Source organism: Epargyreus clarus, unplaced genomic scaffold (genome assembly GCF_041222505.1).
Source record: "Epargyreus clarus isolate Ecla_fem2 unplaced genomic scaffold, WU_Ecla_fem_2.2 ptg000035l, whole genome shotgun sequence".
Classification (NCBI taxonomy): domain Eukaryota; kingdom Metazoa; phylum Arthropoda; class Insecta; order Lepidoptera; family Hesperiidae; genus Epargyreus; species Epargyreus clarus.
In genome coordinates, this window is record NW_027332240.1 from 8157829 (window position 1) to 8181774 (window position 23946).

The 23946-nt window shown below is 35.4% G+C and overlaps 2 protein-coding genes across 3 annotated transcripts in view; one reads left to right on the forward strand and one right to left on the reverse strand.

Moving 5' to 3' along the window:
• B4 (imaginal disc development protein B4) overlaps positions 1-11227 on the reverse strand; it is a 165563-nt gene extending 154336 nt beyond the window's left edge. The window contains exon 1 of one of the 2 annotated variants that reach the window (XM_073092033.1): positions 11046-11227. The gene's annotated coding sequence lies outside the window, so the exon portion shown is untranslated. Of the gene's footprint in view, positions 1-10920 lie in introns of both variants that reach the window. The other variant, XM_073092034.1, reaches the window with a different exon arrangement.
• Positions 11228-17406: 6179 nt separating this feature from the next.
• LOC140756685 (serine/threonine-protein phosphatase 2A regulatory subunit B'' subunit gamma) lies at positions 17407-23848 on the forward strand. The gene is made up of 7 exons (XM_073092243.1): positions 17407-17658; positions 18106-18457; positions 19095-19266; positions 19888-20076; positions 20453-20589; positions 21218-21431; positions 22170-23848. The coding sequence occupies exons 1-7, from the start codon at positions 17514-17516 to the stop codon at positions 22398-22400; spliced, it is 1440 nt and encodes a 479-aa protein (XP_072948344.1). The 5' UTR covers positions 17407-17513; the 3' UTR covers positions 22401-23848.
• The last annotated feature ends 98 nt before the right edge of the window (positions 23849-23946 follow it).

Sequence of the window (23946 nt, forward strand, 5' to 3'; positions counted from 1 at the left end):
GCACGCCCGCGGAGATGTCTGCGTTTTTATAGTAATAATAGCAGTAATAGCTTATTTTATATTATGTTAAATTTTCTACCGTTTGCAGAAAATCCAAATTTATTCAGTTAATCCCGAGATTTTCCCAGATACAGCAATAAATAAAAATAAAAGTATTATATTATGATCTTAGATAAAAAAATCTTAGAAAAGAAAAGAACTTAGATAACAGCAGGCATCTTAAAATATATTTTTATGAATTAAATAGATAACAATTAACCCCGCGATGCCATATTGTGACCTTAGATCGCTGTAAAGTAATAAATTTGCAACTCGCAAAATTTAAATATGAAATTATAAATATTATAGTGTTCCACGCGAATTTAGACACCTATTTACATTCGATTAAATCAATGCAGAATAGTAATTCATTTGATATTTTTAGAATGCTTTAAAATTATGTAATACATTCATCGTTAGTTGTTGCATTCGATAATCATTTTAAATTCAGATGTTTTATTTTTGGAAAAAATATTTATTATTAAAGCTTAAAACCATTTCATTGGCTTATTAACAAACAGACCAATGACTCTAGTGTTTCCCTTTTTTGCATTTTTTGTAGCAATTTTCGTTCCGACATTTTTGAACGTAAGTTATAATTCCGTAAATAACTCGACCACAGATAAAACAAAGTCGAACCAACCATAAAAACTATGCAACTCAAGACTTCAAGTACAGAAAAGTAAAAAAATATCTTTAAATCATTTCCCGCCAACTCTAAAACCATAGACTATGGCAAGCGCGACCTACTTTCGTTATCTACATCAAGTTCCACAGATAAAACGTGAAATAACGTTACATTTCGGATGTTCTTACACATCTTCCTGTATATTAAATTAATGCGGCCTTACGTGCATCCTGCTGGCCACTTGGCCAGAACTGGTCGTTTTGTAGGCCAAAAGTATTCGTTGCGTCACCGGTACCTACTTGCAACTATGAGGGTTAGCGATACGTCAAAAGTGGCCGAGTTTATTCACCTGCTGTCAATGATCGATTTTTGTCATCGTTTAAGTATTTATTGATTTTTCTTTCCTTGTACTTGTAGGATTATTTTATATAGGCTTATTTTACTAAGAAACTGCAAACGATAATGCTGTTTTCTATATTTTTACCGAATGGCCTTTTTAAATTTTATAGGGTGTTGCTGTTCTTTTTTCAATTTTGCGGAATGGTATTGTTTTGTTTTTTATTTATCTTTAATATTTTAATATTTAATAAAAAGATTTCAGCGTCACTTTTATGTTAATCTTTTTAAATACATTTTCACTGTTAGGTACATTTTGTAAATTCGGCAGTACGACTGCAGGCACCGTAGCTGGTAAGTTTCTCACTAATGTTTTACTTTCTATCTTGTAATATGCTTGTAATAAGTCAAACTTATTTTATGAACGCTTTTCAATTTATTTCTGAGACCAACGACGCAAAATATGCAAAAGTTTATTTCATGTATGTAGTAAATATGTACGAAATTTTAATTTATTTCAATTACATCTCATTGGAAGTACTAGGACTTCATGAGTTTTTGTTGTTAAGAAAATCCTATTAAAGTTACTTACAAGGTGGCGCTTACCATTTTTCATTTAACAACTTCAATTAGAAAGATAAATAATAACTTAATTGGTAGAAGACATAATAAGTACCAGGGCCTCATAAGTAATAAAGCAATCAAAACTATTCATAACGTTAATACGTTTTAGCGCTTGTGTGGGTGAAGCGCCCTTCGGTCACGCGAGTTGCGAACATGTACAATATAGGTAGAGTATCTAGAAATTAAAACTTATGAATATTTAATGCCAATATTATTATCATCGCGTGTCGTACTGAAGACAACTTAGTCGATTAGTCTCGAGGTTATTCTGAGTTTACAAGTACCATAAGAATATCTCCCGCTGTGATGAGTAGGTAGGTAGGTAGTAGGTTCATAAAATAGTTTTATGGTGTTAATCGCGAAAAAGTCTAAATAAGAATTTAACAAATTGGTGCTATTTTTATTTTTTATAAACTTTAATGTTATTTAAAATAAAGCTTTTGCCCGCGGCTTCGCTCGCGTTACGAAGTAATATTTTCATCCTCTATTTCATCCTCTTGGGGGTAGAATAGATCAAAATCCTTTCTTAGCGGATGCCTACGTCGTAACATCTACCTACATGCCAAATTTCAGCCCAGTGGTTTGGGCTGTGCGTTGATAGATCACTACGTCAGTCAGTCACCTTTGAGTTATATATTATTTAAAAAGTATCAAAACGAGACAAAAGTTAAGGCAAATTTTCGTTTCGGTTTGTTGATTTTTATTAAATATGAAATGTTGTTTATGTTACGTAGTCTTCGCCCCGAAAGAAATGTATTTCCTTTTTCGTTGCTTAAAAACTTCATAAAATATAATTTTATCCCTCTCCTTTTATTATTTATCACTTTTACTTACGTTTCTTTGAGTTATTACGAATGATTTAGCTTCTAAATAAATCATCTTTAAAACCGAAATTAATTTTATGATCGATAGTTGATCTTGAAATTAATTACAATATTTATGATTCATTCACATTTAACAAGCTACGCAAACATTTACAGAAAAGACAAAACATTACTGTAAGTATCTTGCTTCACAAAAGTAATCAAGATTTCTTGGTTAAAATACAACTGATTTCGTCGGCCTAAAACAACACCCTCACACAGTATCTACTGTGCTAAATTTCTGTCCAAACCAGTTCAATTTCATTGTTGCCTAAGAACATAAAATGTATAGAATCGAACATCGCAACATACAAAAATTATGCCGCTTTAAAGAGCATTAATTCAGCGCCCTTATCGTTTAAAATACCTAATTATTAGTATATTAATTTTATTATTTGAACTTAGCACAAGAACCATAAGTATTTAAATCTATATTAATATTATAAAGAGAAAAACTTTGTTTGTTTGTTTGATTGTAATGAATAGGCTCAAAAACTACTGGACCGATTTTAAAAATTCTTTCATCATTCGAAAGCTACATCATCATGTCAGCTAGTAATAAATAAAAAGATATCAGTATCCTAATTCCATCCTACATATCTGTACCTTTGCCATTTCTATTTCTTCTTCTTCTGAGTCGCTCATTCATTGCTGAATGTCGTGCCTGCTGTGGTAGTCTACTGTGCAGGTGTGCTGCAAATTTCGCCAAAGTGCTCTGTCTTCTGCTAGTCTTAGGCATTCTGTGACAGACCTCTTAGTTAAGTCCTTGATCTGATCAGACCATCTTGTTGGCGATCTTCCTCGAGGTCTTTTACCTTCCACTTTCCCAACAATCATAATCTTCTCCAGGCAGTCGTCTTTCCGTCGCGCTATATGGCCAAAGTAAGATAGAATTCTTTGGAGGCAGATGGTTGATAGCCTTGTTTTTACTTTCAGCTCCTTTAATATAGAGATGTTTGTCCTCTTTGCTGTCCACGGAATACGGAGCATCCTCCGCCAGCACCACATTTCGAAGGCGTCGATTTTTTGCCTTTCATTTGCTCGCAGTGTCCAAGTTTCCACGCCGTAGAGAAAAATAGAGAATACCAACGTCTTGACAAGTCTTACTTTGGTGGTTCCAGTAATATTTCTGTCACGCCATACTTTTGTCAGACTTGTCATGGCACATTTTGCCATTTGGATTCTTCTCTTTATCTCTAATTCGCACCCTCCTTGGTCACTTATCATGGATCCCAGATAGACAAATTGGTTCACAATTTCAAAATCGTTAAGCCTGGTAGGGCGAGAGAGCTTGCTGCCTCTGTCTACTATCATTATTTTCGTTTTGGCTTTGTTGATAGCAAGCCCATACTTTTGACTCTCTCGCTCTATTCTCTGAATTAGCTGTGCCATTTCGTCTTCTGAAGATGCAAACAATGTAGTGTCATCGGCGTACCGCAGGTTGTTGATCTTGTGACCAGCGATTGTTATTCCACCCTCCCAATTCTCCAAGGCTTGTCTCATTATATATTCGCCATATATATTAAAAAGAAGTGGAGAGAGAATGCATCTCTGTCGTACACCTTTTTGCGGTTTAAACGGTTTGGATAGGATGTGGTTGACTCGTACTACTGTTTCACCATCTTCATAAAGGTTGCGTATGAGATTTGTGAGATGATCAGGTACTCCCAAATCTTTGAGAATATTCCACATATTCGCCCACTTAACGCAGTCAAACGCTTTTGAATAGTCCACAAAGCACATGATCATAGGTACCTGGAACTCTCGGCTTTTCTCGATCATTTGCCTGATGTTGAGGATTTGTTCTCTTGTTCCGCGGCCTTTTACAAATCCGGCTTGTTCTCTAGGTATTTGCCATTGTAGGTACCCTTTAAGACGTTCGTTTATCACGTGTAGAATAATTTTACTGGCATGTGATATTAGAGCCACTGTTCGGTAATTCTCACATTTCTTTGTTGAGCCTTTTTTATGTAATGGGACGAGAATTGACTCCTTCCAGTCTTTTGGCCATTTTTGTTTTTGCCACACCCGGTTGCAGATATCATGTAGGTACTTAAGACCATTACTTCCAAGATGTTTGAGTTCCTCTGCGAAAATGGCGTCACTTCCAGGGGACTTCTTGTCCTTCAACTTCTTGATGGCGTTCTGCATCTCTGACAGTAGTATGTCGGGTTCTAACTGTGTGTCAGTGTACCTAATGGATACGCTTGAGGCGTCACTATCTTTATACAGGTCCTGACCATATTCCCTCCACCGTGAGATTACTCCGTCTATATCAGTTATTAATTTTCCGTCTCTGCTTTCGACAGCCCAGGTTTTTGGTCTAAAGTCTCGAGTAAGTATCTTGATTTGCTTAAACAGGTCTCCGGTGTGCAGATGTTGCGCACAGTTTTCAATTTCTAAACAGATGTTATTGAGATAGGTGTTTTTATCTCTCCGGCACAAGAACTGAACTTTTGTGGATAGGTGGGAGTATTCATCCTTATTGTTGGTTCTTTTCAGTTCTTTTCGTTTTTCAATCAAGGCCCAGGTCTCATCTGATAACCATGATTTCCGTTGGAGACTGGGTTGGCGTTCTCGAGCTTTATCTTTTTCTGAAAGCATAAGATTCTTGAAACTATTCCAATCCGTATCTACATCGCCACACATTAGAATTCTAGAGACTTCGTGGGAAAAACTAGTTTCGAAATGTTGGAGTTCCTTTTTGCAGAGAGGTGTCACTTTGTTTTGGATGTTTCTTTGACAGGTTTTAAGTTTTATACGCATTTTGGTTACTAACAACTGATGATCACTCCCACAGTCAGCTCCAGGAAGCGTTTTCGCGTTAAGTATTGATGTTTTCCATCTCTGCTGTATAAGGATGTAGTCGATTTGATTTCTGACTCTGTCTCCAGGAGAAACCCAAGTATAAAGTCGGCGAACATGATGCTGAAAGTGCGTATTCATAATGGAGAGAGAGTTCTCTGCGCAGAACTGTATAAGTCGCTCGCCTCTTTCATTTCGTGTCCCTAAGCCGAACCTCCCAACTATGTCTCTTATGTGGTCATCATTATCGGTGTTTCCAACTTTTGCATTAAAGTCTCCTATGATCATTGTTATTTCTCTTTTAGGAATTTCACGAAGAGTGTCATCTAAGGTATTATAAAAGTTCATAATTGCGTCTTCTGATGATGCTGATGTAGGTGCATATATTTGTATGATGTTTAGCAGACACGGCTTTGTATTAAGTTTCATAGTTATAATACGATCGGAAACTGGTTTATATCCAATGACTGTTTTTTGTGTATTGGAGGAAAGCGATATTGCAACGCCATTCTTACTTTCCCCTTCTGGTCCTGAGAAGTAGATTGTGTTGCCTCTTGTTGTTGTAAAGTGACCAGACCCGCGCATATGAGTTTCGCTAAGGCCAAGAATGTCGATTTTATATTCAACTTGTTCTTTGTCAATTATTTCTTTTTTTCCGCTGTCCAGCATGCCTCTTACGTTCCATGTAGCCAGACGGAGCACTCTTTTATATTTATAAGGCATTTTTTTAGTGATATCGTGCGTTTCACCAGTAGCCAAATTTCCGTTCTGTGCCTGGTGAGAAACTTCAGAACGGCCAGTAGCCCATTTCACACCTCGTGCCCTGGACGCACAGAGGCGCCGGTTGGTTTCCGGGTCGCATGCCTTACTAAATTTATTTATTCTAGACTTTTCCATAGCAGTTTTCATGGGAATAATAGTGCGATGGCTTCCCCTTTCCTTTCGCACCGCAGTAGTCATGATGTCTCTATGCCCTGCTGCCGGCATATGCTCACTCTTTCAGGGGAGTAATTAGCACCTCCTAGGCCTGTGATGGCCCTTGCCGCTCGTTAGCACCACCCGGGGGGCACGTGTAGGGTTACCTTGGGTCATCTGCCTACGGACGTGAGCGACCAGCCCCCCCATTTCTATTTAACAATTAAATAAAAAGAAAAAAATATTTATTATGACGATTAGGACTCTATGACATTGTAGTCTATGACCTGTGCTATAGTCTATTAATAGGCGATATCTACTAGTTTCTATATTCTAAGACATTTCCGAAGCTAGAATGCGCAGGACTAGGGACCTTGGCTAATGGTGCTGTAAGACCGGTGATAACGTAGGAATGGGGCCAGTTTCAATTATAATTTAATAACCAGTGGGACATTGTACACGATACGAAATACCATTGCTATGGTGATTAGTTTGATAAGATTTTGTAGGAGTCGTAAGAATGTGTAAGTTACTTAACACCTGAAGATTGAAGGTGATAGAAACTTTTGTGATTCGACTCCCGCGGCACCACTGGCACACCTATTTCTGCCTACTAACAGAAGCGATAAGCGCTGTTGTAATCTGGTTTGAAAGTTGTGATAAGACATGCTTTTCTGAGGTGTTCGAGCTTAGTCCTCAGGGGAAGCGGCGCATTTGTGGCCGACCTCAGATAGGAATATCTAATCCTATCTAGCGTTGATTACAAATGTCCATGGACGGCAGTAGCCACATACGTCCATGCTCATTTGCTATTCCTATATAATAATAAAATATAATAATAAAAAAAACCTAGAGATTTTTTAAGTTTTGATAAAATAGAATACTTCGCGGAGAAAGTACAGACAATAAAATATAGAGTTGTTTGTCTATTCGAAACTAGAATTTATATTAGCTATTGTTAAACTCTTGTTTAGTTTACGACACATAAAAGTAGCGTTGAAAATTGTTAGATTTCTATCTATACAAGATAAGCTTGAAGATGCTAAAATAGATAGTAACTTTTATGCTAAGATATGTAGGCGTTTAGAAGTTCCGTAGGTTTTTCCTTTTTGCAAAACATAACCAAAGTAGAGGAAGATTGAAGTCTTGCACAGAAGTACGTGCAGTTGAAGCAGGTTGATAAAATTTTCAATAATTTCGTGAAAAAGTGTACCTAAGTTGCATCTTGCAACTTGTGCCCATTATTAATATTAAATCTATCTAATGTTCTTCCTACCAATAGTGCTTACTAAAAATTCTCAAAGTCCTCGCAACCATGACCATCTTGAAAATACTTTTCTTTTTAAAACGCAAGCCTATAGTAAGATAAAAAAAAAAAAAAAAAAAAAAACGTATCCGTCTTCCTGTAATCTGTTCCAAAATTTGTATTTTATGCCAATTCTACAATGTGTTATTTGCACCCTACCTATCATTCTATTTCTTTTCACTTTAACTCCGCACCAAAGGTTGCCTGGAAGAGATCGCTGCTTAGCGACAAGGCCGCCGATGGTATTATTAAAATTATTATTTTTTTTATTATTATTAATTTAGATTAATTATAGATGTCCGTATTCAGAAGTATTGTGGACTAGATGCTCGTTTGCAACTTCAATTTTATAAAAATGAAATATGTATGAAAACTAAACAATTATTGTAATAACAAAAACTCGTCTACTAAAACATATACCTAACCTTGTCTCTCCCACAATTTAGACGAGTACAACGACACCTCATATGTGACAATTCGTCAAGCCGTTTGGGCTATAGGGCGTGCCAAAGAATGAGACATACATATGTACATACATAAGCTCAAAAAACATTACTCATACACTCGTTTAAAAATAAAAAAAAAACATCAAAATAAGGCCGAGATCGCATGTCAAGTGTTCGAACGACATTCGGTTCACTACACTAGAATGCATTAATTATCGTTCAGGCTTATTACATGAGAACGATGTAATCTGTTACTGCCATTATGTAACACGGTGTCGCCTCATTAGGTTTTACCTAAACAAAGCATAAAGTCACCTATTTATGTTGTTTGAGATTTCCAAAAAAATATACTTGGTTCGAAGTATCACTATTTTTATCACATTTTTTATAAACATTAATGAAGAAGAGGATGCTATATTAATGAACAAGATAGTAAAATCCTTGTAGATTAGTTAGAATGTGGTGATACCACCGCTAATATATTTTAATATTTCTGCCTTATAATGCAGTGTTAAACGCAGATCTTTCTGGGTTCTTCGTCTACCCATTACTGTCCCACAGGGTACGGGTCTTCTCTTTAGATTAAGGGGAATCTAGGTCATAGTCCACCACGCTGGCAAATTGCAATTTGGTAGACCTTACACAACCATAAAAACGTTTTTTACGGGTTCCGGATAAAAACAACCGGAGACATTATAGGATCATTCGTGTGTCTCATCGTCCGTAAGTCACAGCCACTTTGCACCAAGACTAGTGGAACAAATGAGTTGAAATTTAGCACTCAAAAGCTTTGCCGTGATCCAAACACAAAGGTTATAGCGTAAATAACTGAATTTATATGAGAGTTATACTTGAAGTTGATTGCAGATGTTTATGAGCTGCAGTGACTTACAAACAGGTGGACTGCGTGCTCGTTTGGTTCTTAAATATAAAAAAAATCTTATACGTAACAGGTGAAGATATCAGTTTCATTATATTACGTCCCACATGTGTGTAACCGCATCCTATACACATTTACAAGCTTAAATGTAACACAGGTTTATTCAAGGTTACATATGCGATGATTTCTTTGGCACTCAACAATTATTTTATGTATCAAGGTCCATATACGATCAGTGGTCCGGTCCACCATTCTTTCTGATCTTGTTGAACAAATTAATGTGCAAAAACGTATATAGCTGGTAGAATAGATAGATAAGGTACTAAAAATTAGATAGGTAGTATAATAGATAGTATAGAAATATTCTTTTCAAGACTTTTGCCAGGTCAAGTTCTGGAAATATCCCGGGAACATGTAAATTCCATGTTAATCTTCAACCAAAACACTACAAGATAAAATACTTTTACCATTCAAAAGGTGTGGCGGTAAAGGCGCTACACTTGAGTCAGGAAGGATTTACCACTTTCAGAAGTAATGCCACTACTGTTGAATCAGGAAGGTCTTACCACTCTCAACAGAAACAGGTGAAGTAAAGGTGGTAAAGGCGCTACACTTGAGTCAGGAAGGATTTACCCCTTTCAGAAGTAATAGGTGTGGCGATGATGCCGCCGCCTTAGTCGAATCATGAGGGGTTTTACCACAAGAAGTTAAATTGTGCCAAAATCTATCACAATTCATTAGGATTTTTGGAGGAGTCGCTCTTGAATCGTAAAATTACAATCATTATATTGTGAGCTTAGTGTAATCTCAATCAGATATTACATGTGACCTGGTTAAAGTTGAAATAGCTGCTAAATAATGCTCAACACCCTAGAGCCAAGAAGTCCATATGTTGGCTGAGACAAAATCTGGGGTGCATATCAGGCTAAGGACGGTCATACCAATTGTGTTCATAAATCAGCAATTAAGGAGTTACAATGATGAAATGCGTGGTGTAGCGTCATCTTCTCAGTCTGACATGCAGAAAGTTCCAGGTTCCGAACTAGGGCGTGTATATAATGAAATTAAATTTTATTTCTGGGTTTATTGTTTGTGTCTTTGAATGTAGAAAGCGCTATTAAATTAAGCACAGAATTCTATGTCTTCGATTCTAATGGTAAAGATTTGTTAGAATTTCTTATCGCCATTCGTTGGGGGAACTTTATTTTACAGATTATTTTCACTAAAATTATTCTTACTCTAAATGCAGTTTTTACTGACATTTAAATTAAATACTTCAGTAATTTATATTCATTTATAGTTGTGAATACTTGTATAATTGTTTTGGGAATCCGGTTTTAAAAAATATTTATCTATGATTTTAGTTGCACTAACGGTATCTCAATAAATATAGAAAACGATTACAATTAAATTAAAAGTCATCATACCCTTGGCATTTCAAATTGACTTAATTTAGCCAATATTTAATTACTGCTATTGTAATTCTAATAATTATAAACATAATTAATGGGAGACTTTGCTTAAGCCCTCAAAATATATAATGTTCTTAACTCCATTCGTGGAACTTTTAGGAGACGGCATAATTTTCTAAACCGGAGAATCCTACTTCGGAAACATTAAACCATTTTATTTCTTATATTTTATAGAGATTTTCGACCATTTTGATATATATCTCTTTATAGGATTTTTTTCGACATTTTTTTTTTAATCTTAGTTTTCCTGGATCAAACCCTATACGAAAATCCTGATTCAGTTACTGAACATAAACACATAATTTAGAAATTTAGATTAAGTAATTCGTCTAAACATTTACGCTAGTACATTACACATGCATTTACGATTAGATCCGACAGCAATTTGCATTCCAAATTCCGGATCTCGCTCAAGTGGCCCTACGACCGAACAACGCTCACCAGCTCACCATTGACTTGACATTCCACTAACTTGGCAAGGTCAGAGAAATTCACATTGTACCTCAAAGCAAATTAATTGCATATCAAACAAAATCTTCAATCCAATAATCAATTATGTTTCACAATTGTTTCAATTGTTGACACACCGAGTGTTAGTATAGTTACCTTAGTATTTAGAATGCGAATCGCCTTGCAAAACCAACCAGCAACCAACTAAGCCTTTCGAAAAGAACTCAGCTAGTCAAACGCTATGAAGTAGGGCCCTTCTCAACTCGGCCGCGTAACCTTACCTAAAACTGCTGTATCGCCAACTATCCGTTCATTGTCACACTGTGCTTTTTAAAACTTGTAACACGGCAATGTTTAAGCACAATTGTAAAACATCGGTAACGATCGCGTTTTTTTGACACTAACGACGGGAATCACACGTCCGCACCCCGCGACGGCTCGCGCATAACTGAGCCTGTAGCCGGCAGAACTTGCTCGGTGGGTCTGCGCGAGCGCAGCAACGGATGGTCCGGTTTACGTTTGTTTCGACTTCGCCTTTTGTCATACGAATAAATCGTTTTCAACTTACGAAAATTATGTAATAAAAATTTGAAATGAATGATTTACTACCTTGTTTACGGCTATCGAAGTTAATGAAAGCTTTTAAGGTTTATTTTACGTTCATTGACATCGGTCTAAAGTTGTGTGGAGTAAATAACTATATAATAGCTTAAATTTTGTATGTAAGTATGTATATTTATGTTGTTCCACAAGCAATTTAGTATGAAAGAATATGAAATGTGGGAATCTATGAAACTACTACAGTCCATGATTTCAAGTGTACGATTCGTCAACTACAAAACATTATACTGCTAGTCCTATATTTACCTCATAAATAAGTATCATTTTAATACCAGTATAAAACATGTATTTCAAAATTTGGAATTAAATTCAGGCAGCAACCACACTACGCCTTTATGTCATTCTCAAATTTGCTATTAAAAATAGTTATACTTAAATGAAAATTGAATAAAACCTTCATTCAGTTTTAAATAAGTAGGTGTGACTGCTTAAGCTAGAAAATAAGCTTCCACAGATACCTGGCCTTAGATAAAATTACCTAACGTGGGTTAGGTAATTCTAGAGCTAGGAACTCAGAAGCTCTGGCCTATAGACCAAATGTTATAACGTTTACACCCCGATGACCCTAAGATTGCACTTTCTTGAAGCCGTGCAGTTCGTCAGGATATTATCTAACTGAGTCTCATGGCTTGAATATTGAGGATTGATGACCTAGGCGCAGTGGTCACTGTAGCGTTGTTACCGAGGGTTCCAGATTCGATTTGTTAGGCTAACATATAAATAAATAAAAAAATCTTGTGTGTGTTTAAGTGAGTGTGTGTGTGTGTTATCCTTGTGTGTTATCATTATTACCAATACACCCACGGCATAGGGAGAAAACTGTAAATTATATTAACTTTAGTAATCATAGTTCCAAAACTAAAGCTTTAAAGAGCACTAAAAAGTTATGTATTGTTTGTATTAAGACTAGTATTTTGCATATTAACGACATTTCTTATTCAAATATTAAGCCTCAAAATATTTATGCTTGCGTAAAATAACGCAAAGGCCTGACCTCCGACAACGCATTACGTAGACATTGTAAAATATAAATATAACTATAACAGTTTAGCTAATAACATAATAATAAAGGTGCATTACAGAAGCATAATCAAATATCAAAACGTAGTAGTTGTGAGAAGACTGCCCAGTGGAATGTCAAATAGGTCATGAGCAGGGCTGGATTTGGAGCTCTTGGGGCAATGAAGGAGTAGTGGCCCATAATTAAAGGAATATTTATTTGTCTGTCGTCTTTCAAATAACTATGACATTTTTAGTTCTTTCAAAAATGTATTTCTAACAACTAAAATTATTTCAACAAACAATGTAATAATTAGGTAAATACAACTGTTGTCGACAAAAATCCGAAAAAATACTGTAAAAAAGTTAAAACTTGTTCACCACTTCTTTTTTTTATAATATAAGAGTAGCAGACGAGCATGCAGTCCACCTGATGATAAGTGGCTACTGCCGTCCATGGACATCTGTAATCAACCCCAGATAGGATTAGATATTCCTACCTGAGGTCGGCCTCAGATGCGCCGCTACCCCTGAGGACTAAGCTGGAACGCCTCGGAAAAGTCTGTCTCCCTTACCACACCCTTCAAACCGGAACACAGCAACGCCTAAAACTGCTGTTATTAGGTAGAAATAGGTGTGGCGCTGGTGCCGCCGGAGTCGAACCACAAAGGGTTCTACCACCTTCAAAACAAAACTTAAACAACAAACTTCAATCATACATTGGATTTTTTATCTCTATTATGGAGATCACTCTCTATAGATTTAAGTTGTTGAGTAAAGCCTATGTCATGTTTCTAATCAATAAATAACAGTTTCTAAGTATAAATCTAAATTTTAACGAATTTCAAAGTAATTTCAATTAGCATAGGTAGTCACCTATGCTAATTGAAATTACTTTGAAATTCGCGAATCATAACATCATGGACGGTTGGTTCTTTCTCTAATTAAAACATTAACATCTAATTATGATTATACAATAACAAGTAGTGGTTTACTTAACTGGTAGTGTTGCTAGATTAAATATCAAAGTATTTAAAAATGTGATTTATACCTATAACGACGAATAAATAATATTGAAGTGTACAAAATTATAAATAACTCATACAAGTAGGTAATATACTATTTCAAGGTGGAAAAACTCTATATTCGACTCCGGTGGCACTACCGCCATACCTATTTATGCAAATGCAATGGCAATGTTAGCTGCTATGTTTTGGTTTAAAGGGTGTAGTAAGGAAGACATACTTTTCTGAGGTATTCAAGCTTAGTCCTCGAGAGTAGCGGCGCATCTGAAGCCGGCCTCAGGCAGGACTTATCTGGGACACATCTGGGATTGATTACAGATGTTCATTGGCAGAATTAGTCACTTACCATCAGCTAGACTGTATATTCGTCTGCTACAACTATATTGTAAAAAAAAACTATAGTTTATCTTAAGTGTGTCTGCAAAATGCGACCCGAAAGTTGTACCACTAGTAAACCTCCCCTGGTAACATTGCACCCTTAAATCAAAACAAGGCAACATACAGTCATAAATATCCGAAAATCAGTTACCCTGGCAACATTATCAATAACAATCGCGCAATTACATAACAAGCATGCAACACATACGTTACGTTTGCTATTGAATAACGACTGAAAAACTCGACAATGATGAATCCGTAACAATATTTTACGAACTAGTTCTTCTGATCAGCTTGCCTGTCGTAACACATAACTGGTAATGATTTAGGTGTATACAGACAGAGTAGGTCTATGAATAATAAAAATCGATAGATGGATGTTATAAATGATTCGAGTATTTTTAATTGAACTGCGATTACAAATTTACACCGCGATTACACCTCGCCATAGATTAGTAAAGATTACTAACTCCTAACAAGAAAATGTAACCAGTTTTGAGAATTGAAATTTTTGCGTTAAAAAAGATTTGCCACGTCTCCGTGTTAAAATGTTTCTAAAATATTTAAAATACTTATTTATTTCTTATGTAAATTACGCAGTATTCGTTATTTATTCGTAAAATTTCTCTAAAAATGTTTTTTATTTGCCAAGAATTCAAAAAAATAACTGACAAATCAGCCGTTTGTGGCTTCATTCAATTTCAAGGCGGCGAAGTATCATTACTTACTATGACCAATGCTAAAAATTAAAAGATATAATAAGGTTATGAAATATTTCGACCGGAGATGAGGTAGATTTTCTACACTCACAGGGTGACACACACAAAGACGAATATACTAACACCCAGACCCAAACCAGATATCCAAATTCATCATTCAGATTTTTGTGTGGCCAGGGATTGAACCCGGAACCCTTTGCGCGTCAGACTGGTATGGTGACTGCCCCGCTCTATATGAAGTTGATTACCTATGCCTATAGGCAACAGTGAACAATTACCACCAGAAAATCTACTTAGTAGGTACAACAATAATATAGCTTTTTTATCTCAAAGACATGCTTTATTTTTTGTCAAATATATATTTTTTATTATAATTTAAGTAAATTCTTAAAAAATTGCAGTACCTACCCGCGGCTTCGCCCACTTTTTGTTCAATCATAATAAAATATACCCTATAACATTCCTGAATAATGTAGCTTTCTGATTGTGATAGAATTTTCATGATCGGTTCAGTATTTCCGAAGATTAGCCCTTACAAACAAAGAAACAATCGAAAGTTACTAACTTTACCTCTTTATAATATTAGTATTGATTGATATAGGTCAAGTCCGATGTTGAAATAATTTGCGCAAAAAGTGCTCTATTTGCAAATAAATTAGTATGTTTAACGAGCAATATTTTGTTTAGCAAGACCATGCTAAATTGTTATAATATTCCAAGCCATAAACTGAATAATATGTAATAAGTATGTGCAAATAAATTATGTAAATACCGACTATAAAGGAGGTATTATTATACATGACAAAACTAGGTACTGTGTACATTGTCCCTGTAGTTCCGGGACTAGAATAGGGCTACGGTAACTCCTGCCTGTCGTAAGAGGCGACTAAAAGGGGGCTTCCGGGGTTGCGGGCGGCAAGAGTGGGAGCTCTAGTCGTCCAATAAGCGATCCAGGGAAGGACGGCGGTATGTGTGGTCGCATAGCAACGTGTACACTAAATGGTGCGGGAGGAGCGAAAACTGCTCTCCCAAGGCAGAGCCCGATCGGGGCATCGCGCTTGGAGGACTCCGGTTGCGTTCCGTCGGAGATCCCGGAGTTCTCCAACAAGCGTTGAGGACGGCCACTGGGGGGGTTTTAGTGCGGTAAGAATCCCACATAATCCGGCGTCGCTCCCACGCCGCCGGGTACCTTTTGAAGGTTTCCCCCTCGGTAAGAAAAAAAAGAAGGTACTGTGTACATAAAATGTTATTAAAGGTTCTAATTACAATTGCACATTGCACTTTTACATATATGTACCTACCTACTACATAGAAGTATATAACCGGCATGTAGCCTTATTGATCTATGGCACTATTTATTTTAAGAAAGAACAAGATGAACTTTATATTAAACAAAATTAACACTACCTAAGTTACTTACTTATATTACGTAATTAGATTCGATTTAAACAAAAAGAAAATAAAATACGCTACTTACCTACGCAATCTTCGGTTGTTCAAACAAACAACTTTGAAACCTTCTTTAAATTTAAAAATAATGATTAGTATTAGTAATGCAACCATGACTTCAGTGAAACTTGCAAAACACAGGCTGCTGAAGAAAGCGCATCTACCACAAGCATCTGCCAATTGGTATATCACCACATAGATATAATAATTATGTACCCGTACTGGATATTATTATGATTATTTTCCATTTTTATATAAAAGAATTTTCCAACAGAAGAAACACTACAACTTTTGAATTACAACGGTTTACCACGGAAGGTGAGCTATGGAGAAGAAGTGGCCCAAGAAATTTTATACGTGTGCATAATTATTTTTCATCTTTTAAAAAGTATTTTTTCATATTTCGTATTTTGAAAATTATTTATTTTGGTTCTGGAGTTACGTTATACCATACGTATAATTTGTCATAAAGTTTTAATGGGTTTTAAAATTTACATTGTAGTGTTATTCAAATGATTATTACATCTGTGTATCAGATTTCACTTGCATTTAACAGCGTCACCTCAAAGGTGTAATATTAGATCGTAAATTGGAAAATAAACCACAGCTTGCGGTCGCTGTGACAATATTCATTAATTTAGACGTTTATCAATGTTTGCAATAACCAAAGACCTAATATAACATTCATTATGATGACGAATTCCATGTGTTGCGGTCGCGAACAAACAGACAGAATTAGGACAAGTAAAATTTATCGTTTAGGCGGCCCAGCCAGTATTCAAATGGAGGGTTCATTGCCTGGCTGATTGACATTTAAATTTGTAAACATAATCTTTGTCACCATTTTATTGCCATTGGGTGGTAGGTATAGTTAGCGTAAAACTGCTAGTCCGCCCTGAACATAGAAATAAATCGCGTCGCCATAGCAAATTGTATGACTACATCTGCTCGAAACAACTTCAAAGCGGACTTGCAGTTTGGCGCTGACTATAGTATATAATTGGAATTAAATGTACATAACTTGTAACAAAATTAAATATGAATGTTAACTGGGCAAAATGATTTTACATAGAATAATTTAGGTGCATCTTATTAATAACAAAATAAGTCATTATAAAATTATTCCAAGTAGAATGGAAAATCTAAATTATGAACGAAATTTTAGTCCTCTTAAAAAGACTTCAACGAGATATCAAGATTACTTGTTTGTAAATAGCAATGGTAAGCGACGCCATCTAGCGTCGAATAGTTAAAATGTAACGTTTCTTTGTAGAATAAATATTTTATAACTATTCTGCATGATAAAATATTAACAAGTAAGTATTACAAATTCAAGTAAATAAGTAGTACGTAATTATTTCTTCTTACATATAACTAACCAAATTATCTTTTAGGTGTTATAACTTGTTTCTCTGTGTTGCTTAAAACGAAATGTTGATAATTTGACAATGTCATTTATATAAGTCATAACAAAAACAACTTAATAATGTTTTTATATGGTGCATTTCAGATATAGAGTTTAATAAATAAACGTTCTAACTTAGTTAAAAAAGTAATCATGTCTAAAACAAGTACTGAAACCAATACAGTAGACGCTAGCAACAATACCGTAACAGAGGAACCAAAACCCATAGATCTTGAGCAGAAAAAGATAAATGATGATTTGAAGAACCGTCTTAGAAAGTATATAAAGAAATTAGATGGTAAAGTACTTTATTTAAATTCTTGTAGTTTATTTATATTGTTATATAAAATGTATTTTATAGGGATAGGAATTTTAAAGTAGTTGATGCTCCAAAATCTGTTTCCTATGTAATTTATATTTTAAAAAAGGCAATACTTTGTAATAACCATATAATTTACTAGAGAAGAGAAAGAAAGGTCATTTTAGAGATGCACCATTCTGTTTCTTCCCGTGAATTATGAAAAGGCGACTAAAAGGTTATTTATGGAAAATATTAAAATATAAAGTTTTCAAACTTTTCTTAGTTTGGAGAAAGCTTATGCCTAAAAATGGAAAATTAGGTGAGATGACGGACTGATTGACTGTATCAAAAAGAAAATATTTTTGTTTAAAAATTAAACTTTCCAGCACCTTTTAAATACTTTATGTATCCATTAAATTAAACATTATTCCTTAAATTTCACAGAAACAAACACAAGCACAACAAGAGAAGAGAGTGAGAAAACAGAGATAGACACATTCAAACAACTCTACAAACCGAGATTGGACGGAGAAAAACACTCATACAACAAAGTACCAAAATTCTTCTTCAAACTGCCTCGCCCTGACGAAGTTCTTGCACAGAAGTTGAGAGAAGAAACCAGAGCTCAGTTCTTACAGAAGAAGAGTAAGGAGCTGTTGGATAATAGTGAGCTGAAACATCTGTGGAGTTTGCTAGAGAAATCCAATGGTAGCTACACCATGGCTAATAATGATGAGCTTACGATTGATTATATGCAGTTTCGGAAACTTAGGGACAGTGCTGGGCCTAAGTATAGGTGAGAAATTTGTCTATTTATGTATTCTTTATTGACCAAGACAAAGTTGTGGTACAAAGTGCAGACTTAATGCTAAATAGCATTTTCTACCAGCTAACCAAGATACATTGCTTTGTTTATTACCAATGAATGATCCTTATGGTCTTCGCAATATCTTAACATAAGATTTAAAATGTATTAAATTAATACTCAATATTGGCAACATAATGTATAAAGGATATTTGAAAACATTGTGCAACCAATTTATAAATAATTATATTAATAACTAACTAGCTGACCCTGCAAACTTTGTATGGCCTCAAAGTCTATTTATCAAATATATTTCCTATAATATAGAGCCTATGTTACTCGTGGATAATGTAGCTTTCGAATGGTGAAATAATTTTTAAAATCGGTCCAGTAGTTTTTAGGCTATTCATTACAATCAAACAAACAAAGTTTTCCTCTTTATGATATTAGTGTAGATTTGGACTACACTACATTTGAACTAAAACACATATTTCAATATTTATTTCTACTTTATCCTTCCACCCCTCATGCCTTTGACCCCCTATCAATAACAAAAATTGCAACTGACACAGTGCCCCTATATGTTTAGACATAGAATTATACATTGTCTTTTAATTTTGTTTGCTAGGCACTACCTAACAGCAGAAGTGTTTGGTCGTCTGCAAGCAGCTGAAGGTGGTGTGGGCAAGGTCAGAGGTGTGTCTCTGTTCAACTATGTGATGCGACGAGTGTGGCTCCAGCAGACCAGGATTGGTCTGTCGCTGTATGATGTTACTGGACAAGGCTATCTTACTGAGCATGTAAGTTTGAGTTACTATAAAAGATTTAGATAGTAATTGAAAAATGTTAATTTAACTTTGAATTGCTTATACTATGAATAATGAACATGCTGTAACAACTTACAAGATACAAATAAGTATTAAAACGATCCTGAAACTTTATACCATGCACACTTTAAAATGCTATTGAAAACCTCTTTGACGACTTCAGCATTACACTAGCACTTGCAAACCTCAAGTAGGACTCCAACTTGGTTGATTACAGATGTCTCCGCAATAGACATTTATCATTAAGTCGGCTGCATGGGGGATTTATACTGGAATGTGTTAAAAACAGAAACAGAATCTTTTAAAACATTAAAAATTTATAATACGTAGTAGCACACTGCACAATAGTCCGCATAAAACTGCTAGTCCGCTCTGAATATAGAAATGAATTGCATCGCCATAGCAAATTGTATGACTACACCTGCTCGCAACAACTTCAGAGCGGACTAACAGTTTGGCGCGGACTATACACATGATACAATTTGCTTGTAATGGATAGTATGATTAGTTCAGAAGATAAGCTTGGTTGTAGTAGGTAAATAATTAGTACTGGTGACTGTTGCACTACATAAGATGTAATTATCATACTTCCAGGACCTAGAAAGCTACATAGCAGAGCTGGTGCCATCTTTAGCCGCTTTGGACGGCTTGGACTCATCATTCAGCTCATTCTATGTGTGTACAGCTGCTAGGAAGTTCTTGTTCTTCTTGGATCCCATGCGTGTAGGCCGCGTCAGAATACGGGACGTGCTCTCATGTTCGTTTTTAGATGATTTGTTAGAAGTAAGTACAACGAGCCTGGATATGGCGCAGTATCACTGTTATACAAAAAAAATTCAGACCAACAGACATTAAAATTTATAAATCATGAACTGTTCAAGATTTACTTTCAGGTAGTGTTTCGAAAGGATATTTATGTTTGATGTGTAATACCTATGTCTCATTATTTCATATGCCCTACAGGCTACAGCTCAAACTACTCGACAGACTTTAACATATGACGTGTTGCATAGTTTATGTGTAGCTGCGTTTCTTGTTTTAAAAATACTTAATTACTATTTTGAAATTGATATAGTAAGCACTTATCCATATACACGGCACTGAACTGGTCAATACTTAGTGGATTATGGTTTGAAATGTATTTGTTTAAATTTTATAGTTACGTGAAGAAGATCTGCCAATGGAGTTACAAGAGCAGAACTGGTTCAGTGCAGCGTCAGCTCTGAGGGTCTACGGACAGTATCTTAATTTAGACAGAGATCATAATGGCATGCTCAGTATTAGTGAGTTGGCTGGGTAAGTCACTTGTGTAAATTACTAAACTACAAATATTTCATAATTGAGCAATGAGCACATGTAGTCACTATGTCAAAAAGACCATTTAGTCCAGACTTACCTAATCTAGATCCATTACTATCTCTGAGACTTAATCAATCAATTTTTTTATTGTATTCTGTGGTAGAAACCTTAAGAGTTTCGACTGAGGGACTTCTGTACCAGAATTGTGTTGTAAAACGGTATTCAATGGCAGAAAAGCTAACACTTGCCATCTGTTACCGAACTATTCCTACAATATTCTAATTTCCTACAATTTCTAATTTCCTATTTGCAGTTGATATATTTACCAATAAAATTACTATGATTGGACTTTGGATTGGAGTACCATCACCACACCTGTTACTAGCATAAAGCACTTCTACATTTTGGAGGAAGGGTGTTGAACTGTGAATGCCAGATGACTTATATATGAGACCATCTTAGTCATTAGAAGTGGTGATGGATCTGTGATTGGTTTCAGGAAGAATCCGTTTTATTTGGATCTGGTTATGAATGTCCATGGGCGACAGTGACTACTTAACATCAGGCGGACTACATGATCCATTCCTATTTCAATTCCATATAACATCTATTTTTTATTTCCCAGCTACGGATCAGGCACGTTAACCCGTGCGTTCCTCCAACGTGTGTTCCAACAGTGTCTAACATACGACGGTGAAATGGACTACAAGACCTACCTAGATCTGGTACTAGCTTTAGAGAATCGCAGGCAACCAGCCGCCCTGGCCTACCTGTTCAGAGTACTTGATATCAACTCGCAGGGGTATTTGGATGCGTTCACGCTTAACTACTTTTTTAAGGTGAGTTTTGTGGCTAACTGGTGTGAGGTTTGGTGGTAGGGGTAGCTTTTTGTAATAAATATAATATAATTATATACTTTTCAACTACAGTCACTTTTGCTTTTCATTTGCTTTTCAAATGAACCCAATATACATTTTTAATTTCCTATATTTCTGTAGTGTAGACGTGATAGACTTTCTTCGAATTTAAATGGGACTCCATGGAAAGCATTCCTTATACATAAAAAATGTTAATACGGCATTTCTGTTATCCAAAATATTCAAGCTAGAAACATACTGAGCCAACATTGTTAATACTTTTTGCTAAGACAATGTAGTAACGTAACACCAAAAAAGTAATATTATTTTTAAACTTAGTATACAGGTTCGTTTCCCGGCTAAGGAAAAAGATAGTTAATAAAAGTAATGATGCAGTTTTATTTGTTATCAAAATCGGCTCTGTAAGGACTTTCAGCATTTTTCGCTAACCCTCAGATTCGGATTTGGCCTTGAATGCCCATTTGAAAAATTCAATCTGTATATTAATTTTAGTTTTTAATATTCTTGTTCCTTATTATTCCATTTCCTATCTTCTATTATTATTATGTTTTTGTATATATTTTTTCCGCTGGATTTACCAGGTTATATGAAGTAACACGGGGTCAGCCAATTGTTAATTCAGGTTGATAGTGTAACAATGTGGTGTGTGTAATGTTATGTAAAGTGTCATTATCACTGTCTAATTATTCTTGTCTTCAGGCGATCCAAGAGCAGATGGTAGCTCACGGCGCCGAACCTGTCAACTTCGACGACGTGAAGGACGAGATCTTCGACATGATCCGTCCGCAGCATCCCTCCCGCATCACGTTACAAGACTTGGTACGCAGTGGCCATGGTCATACCGCGGTGTCCATCCTGCTGGAGCTGCACGGCTTCTGGGCCTACGAGAACAGGGAGGCCTTGGCTGCCGCTGCTGATCATCACTCTTGACCGCGGCTAGGACCCTTGGGTCCAAGGACAGAGGCCGTCGGAGCAGAGATGGGTATTCTACCCGATACAGATAGATTTTGAAAAACTAAATTTAAAGAATTCATTCACAAAAATATCAAGAAGTAGAGAATCGATATCCTAAAAATCGATTTTCAATACATTTGAATAAATTAACCTACGAAAAAAGTAATCAACGCAGCTCGTAAAATTGATTCATTCATTCGTATTAATATAAAAAATCAATATTTCTTGGTGCGAATAATCGATTATTTGATAAATCGATCTACATCACTGAGTACTGGGTTGCAAGTACTACGTGTAAGTCAATATACACAGGTGAATGCTGTGTATATTTACAATTTTCAAGGACAGAGACCATCGGGGCAGAGATGGGTATTCTACCCGAAAAAGATGGATTTTGAAATCGAATCAAATCTAAAGATTTTATTTACATTAATGTTAAAACTAGAGAATCGATTAGAGATTAGAGACTATTGGGTCCTAGGAGTGAAGCGTCTAGAGAAACAATACAGTTTCGGCACGAAGAATATCCATTTTGAAATGGATTTGCATCGAAATGTGAAATGTTTACCTTTAAATATCGCAGACTAGATTTTGTTGCTCTAAAACTATGCCAGAGAAGAATATGAAAAAAAAAAGTGTTATCAACAAGAATAAAGTACCAAATTTTAAGGTAATTTTCATAAAAAATCTAACGTTTATATAAGATAGCGCAAATTTGAGCCCTTGAAAATATTTTAAACTGATGGGGGTACTTTAAAAATGTGACAGTGATATTTATTACAAAAATATGGTTCGATAAAAATAAAAATATTTATTAAATGTATTCGTAATATATTGAATATTGTAAAACATATGAATAAAAATAACAATAACAGAATAATATATGGTATATAAAAAAAAGATTATAACAATATTGTCCACTTATTTAAGAATATTATTTATTATATTATTATTCATGATTTTTGTACTTATTATAATTTATGCAACTTTGGGTACATGTATGGTATATGTAGTGTTTGTAAGTAGTGTGAAGGGTCTGTCGTGTATCATAGAGAGTGAGCAGGGCACACCCCCTCTCCCTCACACATTTCGTCATAGTCGTAGAACAGTCGGATTTAAAAAACACCAAACTTTACAGGGCAGCCATTTCAAGTTATTCACAAACGTCATTTACTATGAGCGCATTTTAAATCCGTCGTCATACAGACTGATTAATTTGAAAACTAAAATACATATTTTTTTCTGTAATGCAGTAATAATATTTAGACAATATGTTATCCAAATATGATATAAAGTGAAATTCGCCATTTTTGTCAAATCCGCCTTTGTTCTACGACTATGACGATTTATTCATTCATTCTCAGAGCTGCCAGACAGAACGTACGCGCACGTACGGGGTATACAGCCGTGAGCCGATACTTCGATAATACGGTAATACCCAAAACATACAAACAGTACAGAATACATATGCATATTTAATAATAGATTATTGTGGGTCCAACATACACACAGGCAAAGCCCA

Coding starts and splice junctions, on each gene's coding strand:
- LOC140756685 (XM_073092243.1), top strand. CDS start 17,514: ATGTCTAAAACAAGTACTGAAACCAATACAGTAGACGCTAGCAACAAT. Junction 18,458..19,094: donor AGTGCTGGGCCTAAGTATAG/GTGAGAAATTTG, acceptor TTTGTTTGCTAG/GCACTACCTAACAGCAGAAG. Junction 20,077..20,452: donor TTTTAGATGATTTGTTAGAA/GTAAGTACAACG, acceptor TAAATTTTATAG/TTACGTGAAGAAGATCTGCC.